This window comes from Gossypium raimondii, chromosome 12 (assembly GCF_025698545.1).
Source record: "Gossypium raimondii isolate GPD5lz chromosome 12, ASM2569854v1, whole genome shotgun sequence".
Taxonomy (NCBI): Eukaryota; Viridiplantae; Streptophyta; class Magnoliopsida; order Malvales; family Malvaceae; genus Gossypium; species Gossypium raimondii.
In genome coordinates this window covers 52,622,032-52,644,993 of record NC_068576.1, presented here as the reverse complement: position 1 = coordinate 52,644,993, position 22,962 = coordinate 52,622,032, and the positions used below count along the sequence as shown (strand labels likewise).

The following is a 22,962-nucleotide window of genomic DNA, read 5'->3' as shown; positions in this document are numbered from 1 at the left end:
AAGCATGAGCCCCATCAACCGCAATCTTTGACAATCACGATTATGACCTGCTGTATGCTCTCCTGTGTTGGCTGTTGCTGCATTGTACTTTCAGTTGCGCGTACAGGAAACCCTCTCTCTATGCTCCATATCAGACCATGGACAATAATAGTGTCGGTGACGTTAGGCCTTCAAATTTACGTCTAATGCTGAACTTCCAAATGTACCACCAAACAAAGCTGAAACATTAACACTCTAGATATTAAAATGATTTTTTCCCCAAAATGATTTTTTCCCTCTAGATATTAAAAGCTCAACCATTCATTAACACAATAACCTCCCATATAAATTCTTGTCAAAAATAGGTTGTTTTTCAATAATATTGACTTAGTAACTCGTATAATAATTTATGTATAATTCATATTACATATATTGACATGACATTATTTTTTATATAATAGATTAAAATAATTTAAAAATATAAAAATATTTAAAAATTAAATTAAATTAAAATAAAAAGTTCATGAAATTTTAAAAATTAGTATTTTTTAAATAATAATAATTCTACTCTTTTTAAAAGTGGTTAAATTTGACTATTTTAAAAATAAATTTAACTTAAAGAAAATAAGTATAAAATTTTAAAAAAAAACTAAATGTTAAAAAGGTAAATTTTACATTATGCCAAAAATAAAGCATCGTCTAGTTCTTAAAACCTTGTGAATTTCTCATTGAGTGATCCCGTCAACCATCAGCAATTTTCGACTTTAAATTGTCACATTAATATTTTTGCTGATAATCTGGAACGTTATCATTCAACGGAGGTTAGAGGCTTCGAAAATAATTAATTTTGAGGGTATAATTAAATGTTAATTTTGAGGGGGAGGATTAGAAATAAAGGATATGGATATGGAAATAAAAGGAAGCAAAAATATATAAGGAATTCTTTTTATAAGGAGTAGGGGATGGTCCCAGGAATAGAATCGGACAGAACTGATATAAGACTTGAATCCAAGCCTTTGCCACTCCACCAGCGAAGAAGAGTCCAAACTTGAGGTCAGGTCGTCCAAGCATGGCAGTCAATGAAACTGTGAAGTATGGAATCATAGGGGTAGGGATGATGGGAAGAGAACATCTTATTAATCTTCACCATCTTAGAACCCAAGGAGTGGTGGTTGTTTGCATAGCTGATCCTCACCTCCCCTCTCAGCAACTTGCCTTGGAACTGGCTAAATCCTTTGATTGGCCACTTAAGGTATATGAGTTTCTGTTGAACTGCAAATCATTTCTAAATTTCCTTTCTGCTGACTTTGATATAAAAGATTGTTGTGACTTGAGTTGTTTTTATACATGAAGGTCTTCTCGGGGCACCAGGAACTACTGGACAGTGGCTTATGTGATGTAGTTGTTGTGTCAAGCCCTAATATGACTCATTATCAGATTCTGATGGATATTTTGAACCATCCTAAACCTCATCATGTGCTAGTTGAGAAACCATTGTGTACTACGGTCGCCGACTGCAGAAAGGTTACTCACTTACAGCTTCTATTGAGCTTTAAGTTTCATGTACAGCTTCTATCTGTTCGTAGCGTATTAAGGTTTTCCAAATTGATGTTGGGGTTGTTTCTATAGCAACCAGTAGCGGAAGAAGTATGCTTCAATTTGCTTTAATATATTTCTTCTGAATTTGATTGTTTGTAGCGGTTTCGATGCATTTTGATTTTCTCATGAAATGTTCTTCCTCGGTTAACTGATGTGGTAAATATAGTTTATCATTAAATTAGGTTGTAAATGCTGCTAGAAAGAGGCCTGATATGCTGGTACAAGTTGGATTGGAATATAGATACATGCCACCAGTCGCGAAATTGATAGAGATAGTGAAGGGTGGAACTCTTGGACAGGTCAAGATGGTGGCAATTCGGGAACATCGGTTCCCTTTCCTGGTTAAGGTAAAGTTAGCTACTCAACTTTTGCAATCATTTTCGCCATATAGTTCATTGACTTTGAGCTTGTAATAGGTTAACAACTGGAACCGGTTCAATTCTAACACGGGAGGGACCCTGGTAGAGAAGTGCTGCCACTTCTTTGATTTGATGAGGCTGTTTGCAGGTGCAAACCCTGTTTGTATGATGGCTTCTGGTGCCATGGATGTTAATCACAAAGATGAAATATATGACGGAAAGGTCATAGTATGACTAAATTCTTTTGCTTGATATAGATTTGAGTATCATGCTCACGTTTCCTGAATGTCAATTTTTTCTTTTATTTATGTCCAGGTACCGGACATTATTGACAATGCATATGTTATTGTCGAGTTTGACAATGGTGCTCGAGGGATGCTTGACCTCTGCATGTTTGCGGAAGGGAGTAAAAATGAGCAAGAAATTTCTGTTGTCGGTCACACTGGCAAGGTCTTTTCTCTTCCTCTTATGCTTCAACTTGTGGTGTTTGTCATTGTTCCTAATAGTTATTGACTTCGTTAGTAGCTTCTAAATGCATTATCATAATGATCGCCAGAGATGCATTATCATAATTGTTCCTCTGATTCAAATTATGATACTGCAATAGGGCGAAGCCTTTGTTCCTGAAAGCATTGTGCGTTTCGGCTCTAGGATGGAGGGTAGAGACGGGGTCCAGACTCTAAAAACTGAGAATCGACTAATAAAGTTGGTCACTCTCTCTTTTTCTCAGTTCCAGCACCAACATCTTGTTTATGGTCAGCCTTTCGATTTGATCCAAAACTGCCTTATTTTTCCAGGTATGAAGGATTGCATCACGGTTCTAGCTATTTGGAGCACCTTAACTTCTTGTCTGCAATTAGAGTAAAAGGTGCAAAGACTCCGGCTGCTGATTTAAATGATGGGTTGATCTCAGTTGCCATGGGAGTTGCGGCACAACTTTCCATCGAGAAGGGCCGGTTTGTTAACATTGAAGAAGTCTTGGATGAACATAATTGTTAAGCTTTCACTGTCACCATGATCAGAAAAGCCAAATTCACCATAATTATTGTTATTTACTTTCTCCTTTTTTGTATCTTATTTACAAACAAAATGACATGCTATAATGATGAAACAATCCAATGACACTGTGCATGTATAAATCATAAATTTGTAAAATTAAATAATTTTTAATTTCCTTTTTTCTTTTTCTTGAGAAAAAGAGTGTATTGTTCTTTTCTTTTTTTCTTTTAATTTATTATTTGCTACCCTTAGCCTTGGGGGTGCGCATGATAACAAGCTTTACGCACCACGTTCAATTAAGTAAGGGCCGTGATGCAGTATAAATATTTGCGGGCTTTAACGCCTATTTTAAAATTTGGCGTTAACACTTTGGTGCTTAATCGATATGGAAGACGATGGAGGAGAGAGGTCGAGCTTCGTGATCGGTCTCATTGAAAACAGAGCTAAAGAGGTAACTCCGTTTGGTTCTTCAGAAATGCATGATAAACTGAAAAAAAATATTTGAGATTCTACTAGCAGTAATTTTCCTTTTATTTTTTGTTTGAATACTCGCTCCGGCAGCTTTTAAATTTTTTTCATTGAAGTCACCTGATTTTACTCGCATGGTGTAATGTAGTTTCCACTTCGAATTTCAAAATTTTAAAATAAAATAAACTTAAATCTTCTCTTTATTTCCGTTTCCCTTCAGTTTCTAGGCAATGAATAGGTGCAAGTCAACGCTCAAACTGCATTTTCTTCGCTTGAAAAATGATACAAACTGCGTTCCATTTACCTTTTTCCCTTAGTTATTTCAAATATACATGCCTAACTAAAAGTTTCATATCACAATGACGGCTGGGCTTTATAAAATTATTATGACATAGTACTACTTAATTAGAGATTAATTAGTTTTTAAATGTCTTAATGAATGGAAACGTAACATTATAATAAGCAGAATCAAATGAAATTCCACAAGCAGAAATCGGCACTGAGTCCAATTCAAGAATAGCCTGATTAATAAAATAGTACTCTGCAAGATTATATGATTATCTAGCAGTGCAGTTACACGCTTGACTGTCTGCAATCTTTGTACAGGTTGGAATGGCTGCCTTCGACTTAAGATCAGCTTCACTGCATCTTTCTCAATACATTGAAACCAGTATCTCATATCAAAATACAAAAACATTGCTGCATTTCTATGATCCCATGGTGATCATTGTTCCTCCTAACAAACTAGCTCCTGAAGGTATGGTGGGAGTATCAGAACTGGTGGATCGGTTTTATGCTTCAGTCAAGAAGGTGACATAACTTGACAGCTAGAAAGTCCTGATGTTGTTGTGAGCAAATTTATTTATGTATGAAATTTATCTGTTAATTTGATGACTTAGTTAAAAACCATGTATGGTTTTTGCAGGTTGTAATGGCTCGTGGTTGCTTTGATGACACCAAGGTCATACATCTCACTCTTCAGTAACATTTTATATTACAGGGCTGACAGTTGTATGTCTTTTGTGGGAATTTCACTGTGATTAAATATTCAGGGTGCAATGCTGATTAAGAATCTAGCAGCCAGAGAGCCTTCAGCCCTTGGTCTGGATACATACTACAAACAATATTATCTTTGCTTGGCTTCTGCTTCTGCTGCAATCAAGTGGTACTTTCAGAGCTTAAACTACTTGTTTGAAACTTTAGTCGTGCTCAGGTTGGTATGGTAGAATGTTTTAGGTGTCATTTATTGTTCATGGGTGATGTCTATGTCAGTATTTTAAGTAGTCTGAGGGGAAAAAGCTTGAGATTCAAGACTGGTAACTTTTCAAGCTTAAAGAAACACTGGCATAGTCATAATAGCTGCAACCTCTCTATCTTTTTCCTAACAATTTAAGAAGGGCTAGCATTAATTAGACTATACCCTAAGGTATTTAAGGTCTAGATCTAGCAATTTCAAACATGATGAAAACAAAAACACATGTTCTATAAATGCGACATGACATGTTTAAATGTGATTAACACAACGTATTTAATACATATCATATTTGCATTTAGAATTTTGATACATTTTATAATTTGTGATGTGTTTATATTTACATTACTAATGTGGGAATAAACATGAGATATGATACACATACATGGATTCGCAAGTCTATTAAGGTCTTGTGTTGAAACTGAATGAGATGGGCATCTTGCTATGAATAGTTTCAAGAACTTGTTGGGGCCAGAACAAATTGGTTATTTTTGTATGTCATTGCCTATCCAGCTCTCGATCTCTTGATATTGTTTAAGGAAGCTCTTCATCAGGAAAAATTCAAACCTGGCAAAGCTTTTAGATTTTCTTGAAAATGGTATTATTCTTTATCATCAAGGGCTAAAGAAAACTAAGTTAAAGGGAAAACTTTCCTGCACTTAAAACTTTGATTGAAAGCTAAAAACCAAATATGATCCATTCTTCATCTGCTAGTTCCTGTAAACTACCTTAGGTGTCCCATTCATCATTGAGCTATATGCTTTGCTTTCATCTTTGGGCTCTCCTTTCAATTTGATCATTTGGAGTCTTCCTTTCTTCAAGTTTCTGATTTCATGGTGCTTCTCATAAAATTTTTATTTACCTTTTTTTACCAACTTTATATAACTGAAACATAAATTCAATCTTGTGCCATTACTCAGGATTGAAGCAGAGAAAGGTGTCATTATCACAAGCCATTCATTAGTGGTATGTGCTTCATAACATACCAGTGCAATGGTTGGGTAAAAACTGAGTGATTGTTCCATCACTAAAGTTAATCTATCTCTTAAATATATGTGTGACACCTTGAGGCAAAGTAAGAGTTGTTATAATTAGTTCATCATCCTTTTGCTTTGTGAAGAGTTACAACCTTTACCCTTTTTCTCTTGAATATTCTCTGCCCCAGGTCACATTTAATGGATCATTTGACCACATGAACATTGATACTACGAGGTATTGCTACTTTCTGCTTCTCTTGCACCTATCAGTTGGATCTGGTAACAATATTTTGCCACTAAAAGGTTTATGTTTGACTGTGGATGGCAGTGTCCATAACTTGGAAATTGTTGAACCACTTCATTCTGCACTTTGGGGTACAAGCAACAAGAAAAGAAGTTTGTTCCACATGCTCAAGACAACAAAAACTATTGGAGGGTATGTTGAGAATCAGATATGATGACATGTCATCGCGTGAACTGCTTCTTAACTTTTCTCTCAACCCATCACCCATTAGTTTTAATTCTTCCATTTACTTTTAAGCTACCTTGTTTCACCGCTTAAAAGGTTCCCTTGAGGAGTATTTAAAATTTTTAATTGATCACGGAAAACCATTTTGGATAGCACCTAATGTTTTTATTTTTGTATGCAAATGTGAAACTTCTTCTCCAGGACTAGACTTCTTCGCGCCAATCTTTTGCAGCCTCTAAAAGATATTGAAACTATCAATACTCGTTTGGATTGTTTGGTTAGTCTTGCTTTTACTTTCCATCAGATTTCTGCTGTGGAGCTATTTTGACTTTTGACCTACTAAATGAGACTCTGCTAACTTCATAGACTTCTCTAACTTCTCCTGGAGATCTTGTGGATTTTAAAACGAGCATCCCATATAGACTAGCAATTCTTTTTGCAGCATTATGTTTTCAACTGAAATCATTTTAAAGTAGTAGCACTTATCAGGTGATGCCAAAAATATTCCATTGTTTGGTTACATTATTTCATTTTTCTGCACACTTGAAGATGTGAATGCAATTAATGGTATAAAAGTATATATTAGCTATATGTTTTCAAGTTAAGTCACCAGAACCTTACACCTCAACCACTTGGTTGTGGTGAACAAATCCTTTTTTAACCATTCAGATCTGCTTGGTGATGGTTCCATTATGTTTTAGGGATTAGTGTGAAGTGAGCTTAAACAAAGAGCTGTATGTTCTTGTTCATTTTTACTTGCTATCCATATTGTTTTAGAGTGACATTATGATGCTCCAAACTCAAAGACATTGTAATGCTTACTTTCTTAGGGCCTTGTCTGACAGGTTGATTTCCTCCCTCGGTTGATTGAGTTAATTTCCAATCATAGATACTTTTCTGGTTAGGATCTTTTGAAATATTTGAAATTAGGATATTCATTTCAATTTGTAGGATAAGAGACTCCTTCTTAGTCACCTTATGAGCTTTAGTCTGACTCCAAAGTCTAAGTTCATTAAGGCACACTGCAACAACCTACAGGTATCTGTTTTGGAACAATACAAAAGATAATCTCTTTTGCTCTTGAATTTCCAGGATGAGTTAATGAGCAATGAACAGCTATTTTTTGGACTCTCTCAGGTCTTGCGTAAGTTCCCAAAGGAGACTGGTAAGTGGAAGCTTTAGGAGAAGGCATAGCCCTAAAAAGAAAAAAAAATTCAAGAATATAGATTAACCAGTCTATTAGAAATTTGTAGATTTATGACTGCAAACTGACCTGTTCATTCTCATCTTTCAGATAGGGTACTTTGTCATTTCTGCTTCAAGCCAAAGAAAATAACAAATGAAGTCTTAGGTGCGGACGATGCTAAGAAGAGCCAAATGTTGATATCAAGTATTATCCTTCTCAAAACTGCATTAGATGCCTTGCCATTATTGTCCAAGGTAAAGTTTCTTTTCTCCCTTTCACCAGTGGGCTCCTATTGAACTTCTGGAACTTATTTTGATATACTGGTGGCAATGTTAAAAATTTTAGGTGCTTAAGGATGCACAATGTTTTATTCTTGCAAACGTTTACAAGTCTGTATGTGAAAATGAGAAATATGCTGACATTAGAAAGAGGTATGTGGTACATTGTCCTAAACTGACAACTTGGAAATATTTTTTTTTCTTTACTACGCTCTCCCTGAGAGTATTGCTCATTCATCTGCTTTTCAATTTGTGCCCAAGATGCTAACAAGATTCTAATTAGCCAAAAGAAGAATGGAAAGAATATTTCAAGTTATTGAAAAGGAAACTCAGGACTAGTGGCAAGTGGCAAACACGTTGATTGTGGATTCCTCCAAAAACTTAAGAACTTAACATTGGAATTTTAATGATTTATTGACATTCTATTCATAAATTACAGATTTTCCCTTCAGTTTGTTGATTAATATTTTGCTGTGCATTTTTCTCATTGATATCTGGTAAATCTTATATTCAACAGTTAAAAAGAACTATATAAGCATAAAACAGAACAACTAATTTCTGGAAGAAACTTTCTTCTGTTAGAATTGGAGAGGTGATTGATGAAGATGTGCTTCACGCACGTGTTCCTTTTATTGCTCGCACACAGCAGTGTTTTGCTGTCAAGGCTGGAATTGATGGACTATTAGATATTGCTCGGAGATCTTTTTGTGATACTAGCGAAGGTTCTGCCCTCTTCTTCTCCATATCTAACTTTCTGTCCTTTATTTCCATCATTCTTGAATTGGCTATTTTTACTATTTCATTTTGAATTGACAGCTATACATAACCTAGCAAACAAGTATCGGGAAGAATACAAGCTGCCAAATCTGAAACTTCCGTTTAACAATAGACGGGGTTTTTACTTTAGCATTCCCCGTAAAGATATTCAAGGAAAGCTTCCTAGCAAGTTCATTCAGGTTGAAATTAGCAGTTCTCTTTGTTACTTCATCTATGATGTAAATGATGATTTCCTTGGATCATCTCAGACTTTGGTATGCTTGTGATTGAAAAATCAGGTTGTGAAACAAGGGAATAATGTACATTGCTCGACTTTGGAACTTGCATCTGTAAGTACTGTTTAAGGATGCCATTGTTGTGGTTTGATCTTGGTTCGTGGTATGATATAGAATCTGCTCACTTATCCAGAAAAAAACCAAAGATGATGGTGTTAGTTTGCATATATTCATTGGAAACATTTCTTGGGTTGATTGATTAGTATATTATCAGAATAACAATTGATTTTGTATTCTATGTAGCCAAATTTTGTTTGTCAATATCGGCATGCTACTATATTTTTAACAGTTCTACTTTTATCAGTTTCTCTAGGTCTTAAAAAATGCTTTGATCAATCAATCTAAATTGTGTAATTGCAGTTGAATGTCAGAAATAAATCTGCAGCTGGAGAGTGCTATGTTAGAACCGAAGTTTGCTTGGAAGGTTTGTGCTGACTGCTTAGTTCCTATATCATCGTTTAATAAAACGGAGTGTTTCATACTACAGCTGGCCATAAACGTTTTTAACCGAAATTCAAACCCAGCCAGACCTCTCTTCCTCGTGTTTAACCGCAGAGGAGAGGGGATGGAAGGGCCATCGAATCTGTCATTGAATGAAACATTTTCTTTCTTCTTCTCTTTTCTCTCTCGTCTACCAAATTCCTCTGTTCTTCTACTTTTCTGGAATTCGTTCTTAACATTTTGCCAATTGATGCATTTGGCACTAGAAATCTTGTCAGAAGTAAGTGCCATTGCAATTAATTGCATTGATTATATAGATTTCATTTAACTTAGCGATATAGCTTCTGAAAGTACTGGATGATGAGTAGTCAAAATATTTAAAGATGAATACTATATTTTCAAATTTTGATTCACAAATGGAGCCTTTCTCTATGTTATTTAAACGTTTTAATTGTTTCATTCATTCTTATGTTAACTTTATGCGATTTGTAGCCCTAGTTGATGCCATAAGGGAGGACATCCCAATGTTCACACTTCTTGCTGAAGTCCTGTGCCTCTTAGATATGATTGTGAATTCGTTTGCTCATACAATATCAACCAAGCCTGTTGACCGATATACTCGGCCAGAATTTACTGGTACTTTTATTTTCCAATTTGTAACATGTATTCTTTTCATGTTCCAGGTTTGATTAGGGTAAATTTAATTGTGATTAGTTGCTAGCAGATAATGGCCCTCTAGCAATTGACGCTGGAAGACACCCCATCCTAGAAAGCATACACAGCGATTTCGTGGTATGTCGTGGATTCTTCTTAAAGTTCTTTGGTACCATTAAGATTTTTAATGTTTTTGGTTGCAGCCCAACAGCATCTTTATTTCTGAAGCATCAAATATGGTGATTGTAATGGGACCAAACATGTAAGGAGCTCTTTCATGGAAACTGCCTTGTTAAGAGTTTTAAGTCATTGTGGCTACCCTTTTTTGTTTTCATTGTAGCCCTTTCTATCTACATAGATATTATGTACATAAAAGAAAAAACATTTACTTGCTTTTTAACTTCAACTGATGACTGGGACTGCAGAATTTTTTGCCTTATAATTGTTTTCTTATCGTTGAGTTTGGACCGACTCTCATGATTCTGATTGCAGTTCGCTTTAGCCTTAGGTGGCCGCCTCAGGTCTTTGCACATTATGTCATTACTTTACCTAAACATGATCAATAAGTTTTTGAACTTCTGATTGTTATGCTACCATAATATAGTAAAATAGATAATTCTTTGCATTAGTTCAAAGTTTTAAACTATCTATTTTCTTCAACCAGGAGCGGGAAGAGCACTTATCTTCAACAAGTGTGTCTCATAATTATTCTAGCTCAGATTGGCTGCTATGTTCCAGCCCACTTCGCAACAATTAGAGTAGTTGATCGTATATTTACAAGGATGGGCACAATGGATAACCTTGAATCAAACTCTAGTACGGTACAGTATCTGAACTTCGCTATCTCAAATATTTAAGCAATATTTTCGTGCCATCTTGCTTTTATTCCTGATGAAAAGCAAAGATAATGTTCATAATAAGTGTTTAATGGAAGCTGCACCGTGTATTCAGTTTAACTTGAAAACTCACTTAACTTGAAGACCAACGGTTATTAGGTTCATTTCATTTTTAGTCCTTACTATGTCATATCTAAACAGGCCGAAACTTGTTTCATCTTCTTCTTTTTTTGTCTGTACAAGGGCGTAGCTCCTTATAGTAAGTAAAAAAATTATAAATGTGATCGCCATACGATTCTTTGCATTTTCTGGCATATAATTTACTTTCAGGATTAAAGTTTTTAAGTTTAACATTTGGACAAATGGGATTTTTAAAAAATTGGACATTATATGGGAAATTTTATTAAAGAATGATGTAAAAATTTAACATAAACACAATATGAATATATAAATGTGTCACGGAATTTATAAAACATAAACAATATTAATGGCTCAAAATTTTATAAATATAGAGAAAATACGTTTACTTGATAAGAATACATTAATTACTAGGTTGAAATATAATATGCTCGTATCTCCTAAATCCTAATTATATTTTGATGAATTGTCTTTAGGTTTTCAAACTATCATCCAGGCTTGAAAACTAGTGTTTCAATGCAAATGCCGAAAACAACTGGTTAGGAGTGGAGGCAAAATAAAATCGTTTTAAAATGCATTAAGTCTAGGCATCTTCCTCGAGATGCTATAGAACGGTGTATCGGATAGTCTAATTTAGATTCTTCTAGAAATGAGCCACAAGGATAAAAAGTACCATCTCATTCGTTGTTTGGTTGTTACAGTTTATGACAGAGATGAAAGAGACTGCATTCATCATGCAGAATGTCTCTCAAAGGTAATAATCTTTTGAGGTCGTTAACAAATTGGTATATGAAATGTAACAAAGATTACATTGGCTCACGTGATACAGGAGCTTGATTGTTATGGATGAACTTGGGAGGGCTACTTCTTCTTCTGATGGTTTGGCAATAGCATGGAGCTGCTGTGAATATTTGCTATCCCTCAACGCGTAACCGTTTTTTCTTAATCCATTTCCTTAGTTTTTGTGTAGCAATGATCAAACTTGCACAAATCGAAACCTTTTTTTGTACATCTTTTGTTATCTTTAGGTATACCATATTTGCTACTCATATGGAGAATTTGTCGAAACTAGCTACCATATATCCAAATGTGAAAATTCTTTCCTTCTACGTTGACATTAGAAACAGCCGCCTAGACTTTAAGGTGAGATTTCCATCTTCTTTTTTGCCCTAACAAAGAGTTTTGCAACTTTTGCTGATTGGAAACACCGATTTTACCCAGTTCCGACTCAATGATGGCCCTAAGCACGTAGCACACTATGGTCTTCTACTAGCAGAAGTTGCAGGGTTACCAAGTTCAGTGATTGAAACAGCTCGAAGCATAACATCAAGGATTACGGAGAAGGTAATTTCCATCAACTAGAAACAAAGATGATCTGAAAATCTTATTTATTTTGAGCAACGCTTTGAGGGCAAAGTTAACCACTTTATCACCTACGATTGCCTACTAACAGTTCATACTACGGCAGGCAATGCCACTTCGTCCTAGTAATATCTTATGTACCTGATCCCTTGATGCTTATGTTTTCTTCTTTTGTTGATCTCTATAGCAGACAATGCTAATTCAACATTCTAATAATGTCTAATGTCCAGGAAGTAAACGAGATGGAAGTGAACTGCCTGAATCATAATCAAATAATGATGGCCTACCGTGCTGCTCAACGACTAATATGCTTAAAGTATTCAAATCAAAAGGAAGAAGCTATCCGGCAGGCCTTGCACCTTCTCAAGGAGAACTATATTGATGGTAAACTCTAAAGCTGACCTCTTAGTCTAAACAGTAAAGGGAATAAAATGGTAATCCGATATATTAGCTCAGAACCCAAATATAATGTTACCGATGAATTCGGATGTAAAGCAGCCGATGACAAATTCTACTCGATATAAAATCAGAAGGCATTAAACAGAAAATAAGAGCCCAAGATAGGCAAATGATGTGCAAGTAGTTATTCTGAAAAGCAAGTAGCAATAACTTCAGAAATTCATAGCATCCAAAACAAAAATAAATTGCATGTAAATTCAAAGCGTCAGTTTTTTAAAACTTCCAAAAATTTCAAACTCAAAACGATGACTTCTAAAATCAACTAGGATAAAAAGTCTAAAGGAACACAGTAACTCAGCGGTAGCGGCGAAGGGAGAGAGTGTTGTTTCTCTTCCAGGTTGCCCTGCGAGAAGGACGGTTCTTGTGGTGCAAATGACCCTTTCCATGGAGACCCCTGTTTTTCTTACCAGCAGATGTAAGTCCTCGAAGTTCCCTGTGCTTGTGAACCGGATTGCAGATCCAGTTAATTCTTGGGTCATTGCGGATAGCATTGTGTGCAACATCCACGAGGATAACCTCAAAGTACTTGTAAGTAGAGTCCTAATCAATAAAATAAGGCAGAAATGAGAGCCAAGCCATTTCAAATTCAGGTGGCAAACTGAAACTTTTAGTAAGCCCTACAACGTACCTCATTGATCCAGTACGAGTTAACAACTCTGAGACCTCCCAACTTTCGGCCAGCACGCTCCTCAGCAACAGACCGTTTGCTGCGCTGGAACTTCAATTGGGTGACACCCTGGTTTGTGGGCTTACCATACACGATACCCTTGGGAACAGGCCTCTTGCGACCACCCCTCCTAACACGGACACGGTAAACCACATAACCCTGGATAGGAGTACACAAATTTGTCAGATGCAATCAATTGGGGAAAAAAGGTACCTACATGCATACAATCACATAGATTTAATTTGAAAAAAAAAAAAGAAAAAATCATGGATAGATATAGTTACTATTATGTACCAAAAATTCACATTATATATCATTTCAAAGAACAAAAACACCTAGGAACATCAAATGACATTTACAAACGATTAATTGTTTAATTTAATCTAAGTGATCTGAAAAAGAAGCATCCCTTGATAAAGCAGTGGACACTAGACACTTAGTTTGACCTCAGCAAAAATCAAGTGTTAAAGCTAGCATTCTTACTATGTTCTTTAGAATTAAAAAAAAAAGGCTAACACCTTAACTAAAACAAGAATTCACAAAATGTTGAAATGGACATTACTTGTTTGGCCTTATAACCCAAGCGGCGTGCCTTGTCAGGGCGAGTAGGATGGTTGACCCTAATAATTGACGGATGCTGGCGGTATTCCCAGCACCTCACCCTCTGTAAAAACCTCATCACATCCGACTGCTTCTTCCTCCATAGCTCCGACACGTACTTATAAGCCCCTACATTTAACCATTCCCATAAATAAGGATCCTTCAATAATTCACAGAAACAGTTACGCAAGACAGACTTTTAAAAAATATATAATTAAATAAATTGCTTCGCAATTTCTATAAACATGAACACTTTGTTCCATAGCATAACAGTGCGACATCAGATACCAGCATAAAACCATAAAAACCAATACAAATTGAAAAGATTCAACTTATTTCAAAACCACAAGAAAAGAAGATAATAGAATCAATCGCTTAATAGAAATGTGAAAGGACTTAGAATGAAACCCATGAGAAAAATATTGAAAGATCTGTGGCTAAAATCAGTAGAGAAAGATGGAATGTGAGCTTGAAGGAGTACCCATTGGCGAGTTGAGCAGAGAGTGGCTAGGGTTTCGCTTTTACAGAAACAGAGCTGAAGGAGGCTAGGGCAAAGAGTCAAATAAATAACCTATTACAAAGAACGAGCCTGATTGGACACCTTCAACTGGGCCGTTCATTTTAGTTATTATGATTCAAGCCTGAAAGATAAACATGGGAGCCTTCCAAATAAATTATGGACTACGCCCTCCAAATTTTTAAAATACACAGTATTAATTATTACATAGTTAAGCATATTTAGTCCCTATTTTTTCAGTTATTGTAACAATAATAATGTCAATTAATTTAAATTAATGTTTTTACTTAATAGAAGAGTTTTCTTCAATTAGTTTCTTCTATAAATAATTTTAAATAATTAAAAACATGAAAAAAACAACTTTATAGAGATGAAAAACAAAGGATTAAGTAATTGTATATATGATATGTTAATTTGATTTAATTTTTACAAATTATTCATGTACTTTTTAAATTGCATGTACAATATTTTAATTTAATTCAACTTTTACAAATAGTACAATTTTACATTACACTTTTATATAGAATTGAATTAAAATTAAAATTTTATATATATGATTACACTAAACTTAAAACTACATATATATATATAAATTGCTTGAACCAAAGTACTACGAATTAATTTATATTTATACCTTTCATAAACAAAAGTGTCCAGGTTGAGAATTTCCATTTACAAATACATGTATATATAATAATAATAAAGCATTCGATAAGGAAAAAAAAGTATAATACTAAATTGGAAATTTTTTTTTAATTATTAAAGACACTAGCAAAGTACAAAGCCAAAAAAAAATGTATCATTTTCCCCACAAATCCCTCCATTAGGACTTAAAAAGAGTATCATAACGGTGCAAAGGTAGTGCATACTATCTATGTTTACTATAGCTGCTACGCTCCCGTTCCCTTGATCCTCTTGAGTGCCTCCGTTCTTCTTCCCACTCGGCCGATGGCGGCGGTGATGACTCGTACCTCGATGGTTTCCTTTTGAAATGTCTATCATCATCACTCGACTCATAGTCTACAGCATTGCGACTGCTGCTCTTTCTCCCGCCACCACTACTTGTAGCAGAAACTGGCTTGGCAGAGGAAGATGTCTTGTAATCATATCCATTGGAGGATGGCTTGTGATGGCCAGAAGATGCAGGTGCATCAGAAGATATCTTCCTTTTCTTCTTGCTAATTTCTTCTTCAGGAAAGCTAATGCGAGAAAACACACTTGCCTTTGGCTTCTTATCAGTTCCTGCAGTAGCAGTCGAGGAAGTGGCTTTAATAGCAGGTTCAAGGGCATGCTTGGAAGACTCAGAGCGATCATGATGATGATGATGGCAATCACGTTCACGATCACGACCATGGTCACGATCATCATAGTCATAATCACGTTCAAGGTCATGATGCTGGTCAGCTTTCCTCTTTGCAGGGTGGGGAGGTGCTTCATGGTCCTGTAAGGAACGTTCTGGGGAGGTCCTCTCTGATCGATGCCGTAGAGGTTCGCTGCGACAGTCACCACCTGACATTTGTGGAATAGGCTTCTGCAACAAACAAACGTAATAGAAATGGTCACCATCAGCAGACCATCTTATTCTTCTGATGTCACTTGGCAGATATACAGCACTTAAACTCTGACTCTGACCAACTCCATGTGCTCATCATTTTCCAATGTAAAGAGTAAACAGCCATGAAATTATTTGAATAAAAATTCAGAAAACGAGAAATGTAGAAATTTGAAAACTTTGCAGTGTAGGTCCGAGTTAAAACAGCCTGCCAGAAAGATCCAAGTTTTATATTCTTCCTCTCAATATCAATTAAGTGGAACCATGTGTTCATAGCCAAAATTTAAAGCGTAAAAATTAGAAGGGCCAATTGAAACAACCATTGAATCGCATTTACTTAATGACAAACAAAATTGGTATCTACAACTAGGCGCACCCTAGCCAATCGGTTGCTAAAAATCATGTAGCATAACTCCTGGCATCACAAACAACAAGAATAAAACAAAGCTAGGAAAATAAAGAACACATACAGATTTTGACTTCAATGACGAAACATCAGCACTGTTGCCTACTTCCCTAACAAATTCCCGGTCTCTAGTAGAGAACTCCCTGCAATTATTTTGGAAATAGTAAGTAAACCATTTCATCATGTGAAATCCATCTCTGTGAACAGAAAGATATTATTTAACAACTATAGGAAGCCCTTTTCAGGGGATATCAGGACTCACATGAATGACTAAGAGTTATTCCAAGGACAATGGAAAGAAGTCCAATTGAAGAACAATTAGTGCACCTAGAAAGTTCAGAATGAGAAAAGTATGTTCAGTACCTTTCACTTCGTCTCTCATTTTCACGCTTCCTCCTCAAAGCAGCTTGCCGAGCCTCAAATTCCTCTCTGCTCATGATAGGTGGGGCAACATTCATACCCATTCCGAACTCCGCAAGATCCCTACAAACCATTAAATTCAATAATTCAAACATCGATGTCTAGATGGCATCAAGTTGCATAACAAATCATAAGATATACGAGGCAATAGCTCTTTCAGAACTGAAAAAAAAAAATGTTCAAACTCAAGCAACACCAAACACGACTGCTATAAAATGGCATAGGCTATTTAACAAATATCACACATACCTCAGAGGTGGGACAGGAGGAAACATACAATTTTGAGCACCAAAAGCATCTGGAGGCATAACACCTCCAAATGGCATATCAAATGGACTTAGTCCATAGCCCCCCATATAGGGCATTGCTCCACCATAGGGACCCATAAATCCATCCATCCCAGGCTGCATACCAGTCCAGTAAGGGTTATAGGCAGAGGGACCCATAGACATCATATAGTTCTCAGCTGCAAGATCCTGAGGGGCTTTCCATTGCAAATCTGTAATGAAAACGAATAACATTCAGGTTAGAAATAATCCTAATGATTTTAGGAAACTAACATGTAGTTTGGACCATCACGAAATACAAAATAAAGGCTGCAGACCTACCATTTCCTGGCAAACGAACCTTCTTCTTTTTCTTTTTCTTTCCTGGAGAAGCAAAGGATCAAAATTAAACCACCAATCCATTTATTTTCCTCATTTCCACTAAAAAATAATACATTTACTCTCTCCATAATACACACAAATAACATAAAATCAACTCAAGAGTGCTAGATGAAACAGGAAAGATGACAAAAATTTAGTGCCTTTTAAGAATCTATGTTCTTAATAGATGCATTTGGAAACTTCTTTAGAAAATGACACAAGAAATATATCCCAGCCACAAGCTTTGAAGAAAAGGTATGGTACTGAGGCCAAAATGGAATGAGATAACCCACACCAAGCATTTCCAACCAGGTTTGACCCCAAATCTCACCACTTCCAGAAGGAGATCAGTACCAATGTTATTAAGTGTTGTCTTTTAACTTGGCCAAACCAACATAACAAATAAATTACGAAACAAATCATAATTACCTGCCTCTCCAGAAGCCAACTTCTGTTGCACTTCTTCCTCCACAAGTGGGGCACTCCCATGTGATGCAGGCTCCTTCACACTCATTGACTCCAATGTGGCCTCGGATGCATCAGCTAGTTTAGCAGTCTTTACTTTCTCCAAGACCTGCTGTGGGGGAATAGCTACTTTAATCTCATTAGCTTTATCCTTCACATAAGAACTTTCTTCCTTTACAGATACTAGCTTCTGCTCTTCCTTAGATGCAGCAGATGTAGTAGGAGATGGAATTTTTGGTTGTGGACACCGCGCAGATTCCATATCTAAATTTGAGAGACAGGACAAATCATTAAAAAGAACATACGCCATAGAGTCATTTTAAAGTGAATTCATTTGAGTAGATCAAAATGATGAACCTTGAACTTGAAAAGTGCTTCCAGCATTGTCAGCACTGCTGTTACCAGACTCCAGTATACGATTGATTGTATCTCTTAAGGTCTTATTTGGCAGAAGATCATCAGCGAGTATGTTGGTCGCCCCACATACGCACATTGACTTTGAGATAATGTGGTCCCTTATACCTGAGTTACATTTTGTTAAAGTGAGCTTCAACACGCCTATACAAAACCATTTGACAGGGAAAAGAACCAAAGATGCATGGAAAATGAAGCAACAAAACTCACATTTATCACAAAAACTCTTAAAACAACATTTGCTAGTTAGAACAGCATCTTTCATTACTTCTTTGCACAATGGGCAATGGAGTTCAGGTGGAAGGTCACCAACAGAACGAGTGGAAGGTAAGCCCTCAATTTCTTTCTCAAAAGCAGCCCTGTTGGAAATCAAAAATTAGTTTTCAAGCATGACAAATAAAATTGCCTACAAGCAGAAGACAAAACCACACTAATAAGACAAAACAGTTACTCGTTGGGCTTCAAAACTGCAACTGCTCCACTTGGCAATGCGTATGAGCCATCTGGTGTTGCCATTAGCATTGACTTCGGAATGCCAGTTGGAGGTTTCACCCTTTTAATATCATAGTTTGGATCACCATTTGTAGGGCAATGCTGAATAAAATGCCCTGCATCACAAATTCCATAGTAGCCACAGGTTCACTAAAAAGTGATCAAAAAGCAAATAAATAAAAAAAAAGAAAAAAAGAAAGTAAATTCAACATACCAGGCACCTTGCAACGGTGACAAACATAGCCCTGAGGAGGTGTTTTGCGCTCCAATCCTAATAGACCTCAATGAGAAACAAATAAATCTCAGCTCAGAACACTATTCAGAAGAATGGTTACAGCAATAAAATGTCCCACAAAATTTCAAAAACTACTGATCTAAATGAGAATGAACGGCTCTCTTCCAAGCAGAAACAAGTTTATACAAAAAATTGTTACATGTTATTGCACCAAAAAAGTGGAAGTTCCAACTTCAGTTAACCTACATAGATCACTAACAAGCAAAGGCACAAGGCACATTTATACCACAATAATAAGCAGCAGAAAAAGATTAAGCTTAAATAACCAACACATTTAACATTAAATGAACATCCTATACAGGAACTCATGACCCTACCCACCAAGACACCCCCCCCCCCACCACCACCACCATGATAAAGAATGCAATGAAGCTAAAAAGGGCATAAGAGAATCACCAAAACCACGCCCGCCCATCCTTCCACCCATACCCCTACCAAAGCCTCTACCAGGTCCAAAGCCATCTGCACCTTGGCTGCAAATCGAGATAATTAAGATTGAAAATTGCACCAATACAAGAAATAAAATAAAATAAAAAGAATGAAAGAAAGAAAACTGCACTCATCTCACCGCTGCCAATCCAAGGCAGGTGTATCTATTAGAGCCTTAATCTTGCTGTCCTCGTCAGCTTTATTGGTAGGGGGAGCATCAAGAAGTGGATTACTTGACTGCACCGGCAGCGTTTCAGGGATTGAATACAAATCGTTCCCAAATTCATCCCATTCAGAGTCTTCAGGCTACAAATAAAAATACAAGCCTCGCATTAGGGTTCTATATTTTTCTCTTTTCTGATAAACTCAACATTTGTCAAAGGCAAAAAAACGTTAGCACAAAGACAAGCCAATTTTCATCAAGGAAAATATGTAAAAGTGAAGCTTACATATTTGGGTACAGATGAATCAGCATCCAGTAAGTTACTCTTTTCTAGTTGAGCATTCTCAATCTGATTTCCCACCTTAGGCCTGTGAAGAAGAAAAAAGCGCAAACCTAGAATCAGGTGTTCTCTCGCAATAGTAGCCACTAAAAGTCGGAACTAATCTGAACACACAAAGCATCAACTTCATGCAGGTAACTGAACCTTTCATCCTTGCTTTCTTAACAAGGTCACTAAAATTAAAATATTTGAGTGGTTATGCATCTAAAGGATTGAGATAGTACTCTTGAACAGCAACAATGGGCATGCGAGGCCTTCCAGGAACCCGGCGAATTAATACAGAAGTGTTTTTTGGGATTAACATTGCTTCATCAAGATATTCTGAAATTGAAAAGAGAAAACGAGTCTATAAAATACTACAAACAAACTATTTCATGAACGAATACAATTACTAAAGTACAATCTTAATATCCAGTCAAGAAACAAAGAGTGAGCCAAGATAGACCCCGAGGAGAATTCCAATAGAATGGAAGATTTGGCCATACTCCTAACTGATATTTTTATGCTAGATTTAATGAAAAACAAGAAATCCAAAGCATTGACAAAGACCAACCTTCATTAGTTTGTGCATTAGTGACAACGAGGTCGAAGTCCGTACCCCTGCCCAAGTGCTTTGATTCAAATATTTTTTCTTTCAAAGTACCAACACTTATAAACGGACCATCCATGGAAATTGAATCAAAATCTCTTGCACTTTTAAATTTGTAATAAACAGCCATTTTTTACGTTTCTTTCCTCTTTAAAAAATTGTAGTAATGATTAAAAAACACAGAAAAGGAAATATGAACTTATTTATTGGCCTTCAAAACAATATTAGGCCTGATATTCACTTGAAAAAAGAACAAATATAAACAGTACAAAGCTTTTTTTTTCCTTATTCTAAGAGAAACCGAACCAAACTCCTCGCTCCTTCTTAGATGCAAAATCCCGCGCTTTGTCTTCAAGATATCAACTCTGACGGTAACTCCACGAAGTGTTCCAATAAATCGAATCTTTCAGCAAAACCAGAAGTTTAGGGCAAATCGTAGGGAATAATAAAAAAGCCCCTTTGCTCTTAGATCATCAAATTCACACGAACTCTTCGATCACCGATTATTGTACTAAAGAATCGCTCTGAATCAATCAATCCGCCCGATTCAGATCTTGTAAAAACGCGACCAAAAATAAATCTTCAGGAAATAATCCAACGATGGATGGATCTTCAAACATAAACTCCGGAACTTCGAAGCTTGAGATTCTGATGCGCCGAATAGTGAAGAAAAAGAAAATTAGAAGCTTGTAGAAACCCGATTAGAGATTGGAGAGGTTTAAAGGATTAGCGATTATCGTGAATCTCTAGGGCTATGAGATTGGGTAAAGGGTTTCAGAAAAGGGGAAATAGGAATTTGGGAAGAGGTTATCGAAAAGATATAACCGAATCTGGACCTTCAACAAAAATAAAATAAAAATTATCTATATTGGACCGCCATATGGCCTACACGTGCGGTGCAAGTGCCGCCGTCCTGATCAAAAACAATTTTCCACGAAATTAGTTAAAATTATCGTGTGTTGAAATAATGATATTGCATATTGTGTTTTTATTACATTAACTTAACTAATTAATGAATGAATAATAATATTTTATATTATCACTAATTAAATTAAAATAAATTAATGTTACAATGTTCTTAATGTCATTTTCACTATTTTTCACTTTCATCATCAACTTTCAAAAATTAATTAAATTAATCTTTTTCAATAAAAATTTGATAAAGTGTTAAAATATTAAGTAGGCAAATTTTTTTAATATTTATCAACTTTTTCGAAATTTTTAATAAGCTGTATATACTCTGCTAATATACATGGATTGCCACTAACGCATTTAAATTAGTGGCATTAAAATTTTAAGGATCTTCACTTTTCTTTCAATGAATAATAATAATTTCACTAAATTTAAAAAATGCTTTTAAAAAAATTATGATGAGAGTGATAAAGAAGAGTAAATATTAATAGTTAAAATTGTCATTATACCTAATTGTAATAAATTATTATTTCATCTCTATTTAATTTAAATTAACATAAATAAATAATAAATAAAAGAGTTTAATCTTTATAAAACACTCAAATGATTAGTTTATATTTGATAATAAATTTTTATCTAAATAGTTGCCACTATAAAAGAGTTTACTCTAAATCATCTTATTTATTCACAACTTCAAAACTAAGTTCGAATTTTTAAAATTGAGCCTTGAAGATAATGTATTAAATACTAAGAGCTCTTTAAAAAATCTCAAAAAAATTACACAAATAATTTTTTGCTGACCCACAATTCAATTGCATGAACACAAAAGAGATAAAATTTGCTCTTAAAGTTAAGTCTTGACAACTTTTGAAGTAAACTTAACCATCCAAGATCAATCTTAAATAAACTTAAATCTAAACTCTTTCTAAAATCATTTTCAAAATAAAGTCTCAAGAATCTTGAATTCAAATTGAATTAAGTTCTCAAGCAAACATCTCTCCAAATCTCATAAGAACAAATTATCACGACATTTAGAACAAACCACATCCACCTAATATTAAGATAAAACAAAATTTGGATTCCACTAAAGAAACGAATCAAATAATTCTTTTGTATTTAATAAATATCTAGAGATCATAATTTCTTTAAAAGTTTTGTAAACAAAATTTGTCTTCAAATAATCTAATGCTTGTCTTCAAAATTTTGAAGTCAAATATTTAATTCAAAATTTATTTGCAAATTTTTAGCATGCATAGTGAAATAATCTCTGCAATTCATTTCTTTTCTGCAAACATCAAATTCATCAAATTTGTGATGTCACTTGCGAAGAGTCTCGACAATAATATAAATATATGACTACTCTTCTAAAGAGACAAATGACTCTTCTTGTTGCAACAAAACTTAATTGAATAGGTGATCAAAACGTTTTCATGAGATTCAATTAAATATATAAGTTGGTGCAACCAAACCCCTACCAACAAAATTCAAAGAAATGGTCAAACCAAAGTTGTTGACCAACTTTAAAATGTTTCTTTAAATCAACTCA

At 35.3% G+C, this 22,962-nt stretch overlaps 4 protein-coding genes across 6 annotated transcripts; 2 read left to right on the top strand and 2 right to left on the bottom strand.

Annotated features, from left to right (window-relative positions):
- The first annotated feature begins 797 nt into the window (after positions 1–797).
- LOC105765092 (uncharacterized) lies at positions 798–3,117 on the top strand. Its single transcript, XM_012584013.2, has 7 exons — positions 798–1,231; positions 1,333–1,503; positions 1,761–1,925; positions 1,995–2,159; positions 2,253–2,387; positions 2,545–2,642; positions 2,735–3,117. Exons 1-7 carry the CDS (start codon positions 1,049–1,051, stop codon positions 2,934–2,936), a joined length of 1,119 nt encoding a protein of 372 aa, XP_012439467.1. The 5' UTR covers positions 798–1,048; the 3' UTR covers positions 2,937–3,117.
- Positions 3,118–3,200: 83 nt separating this feature from the next.
- Positions 3,201–13,481, top strand: LOC105765091 (DNA mismatch repair protein MSH4). Its single transcript, XM_012584011.2, has 24 exons — positions 3,201–3,387; positions 4,011–4,214; positions 4,330–4,365; positions 4,457–4,569; positions 5,577–5,622; positions 5,822–5,868; positions 5,962–6,069; positions 6,304–6,379; positions 7,195–7,267; positions 7,397–7,542; positions 7,634–7,719; positions 8,149–8,288; positions 8,383–8,522; positions 8,622–8,672; positions 8,979–9,042; positions 9,552–9,695; positions 9,784–9,851; positions 9,917–9,975; positions 10,378–10,534; positions 11,389–11,441; positions 11,517–11,615; positions 11,716–11,830; positions 11,909–12,031; positions 12,280–13,481. The coding sequence occupies exons 1-24, from the start codon at positions 3,322–3,324 to the stop codon at positions 12,442–12,444; spliced, it is 2,379 nt and encodes a 792-aa protein (XP_012439465.1). The 5' UTR covers positions 3,201–3,321; the 3' UTR covers positions 12,445–13,481.
- LOC105765093 (60S ribosomal protein L15-1) lies at positions 12,611–14,417 on the bottom strand. Of its 2 annotated transcripts, none has more exons than XM_012584014.2 (4): positions 14,257–14,417; positions 13,738–13,904; positions 13,137–13,334; positions 12,611–13,048 (listed from the first exon to the last, which is right to left on the bottom strand). In XM_012584014.2, the coding sequence occupies exons 1-4, from the start codon at positions 14,258–14,260 to the stop codon at positions 12,803–12,805; spliced, it is 615 nt and encodes a 204-aa protein (XP_012439468.1). In that variant the 5' UTR covers positions 14,261–14,417; the 3' UTR covers positions 12,611–12,802. The 2 variants fall into 2 exon arrangements, with proteins under 2 accessions (XP_012439468.1, XP_012439469.1); XM_012584015.2 differs by lacking the exon at positions 14,257–14,417 and adding an exon at positions 14,184–14,202.
- Positions 14,418–15,020: 603 nt separating this feature from the next.
- On the bottom strand, positions 15,021–21,357 carry LOC105765090 (E3 ubiquitin ligase PQT3-like). 2 transcript variants are annotated; one of them, XM_012584008.2, is made up of 15 exons: positions 20,469–21,357; positions 20,140–20,236; positions 19,862–19,943; positions 19,552–19,718; positions 19,380–19,456; positions 18,903–18,968; positions 18,648–18,804; positions 18,407–18,555; positions 18,140–18,304; positions 17,747–18,046; positions 17,279–17,320; positions 16,920–17,169; positions 16,614–16,733; positions 16,315–16,393; positions 15,021–15,823 (listed from the first exon to the last, which is right to left on the bottom strand). In XM_012584008.2, exons 1-15 carry the CDS (start codon positions 20,632–20,634, stop codon positions 15,161–15,163), a joined length of 2,580 nt encoding a protein of 859 aa, XP_012439462.1. In that variant the 5' UTR covers positions 20,635–21,357; the 3' UTR covers positions 15,021–15,160. The 2 variants fall into 2 exon arrangements, with proteins under 2 accessions (XP_012439462.1, XP_012439463.1); XM_012584009.2 differs by having other exon boundaries at positions 18,903–18,959.
- Positions 21,358–22,962: the final 1,605 nt, after the last annotated feature.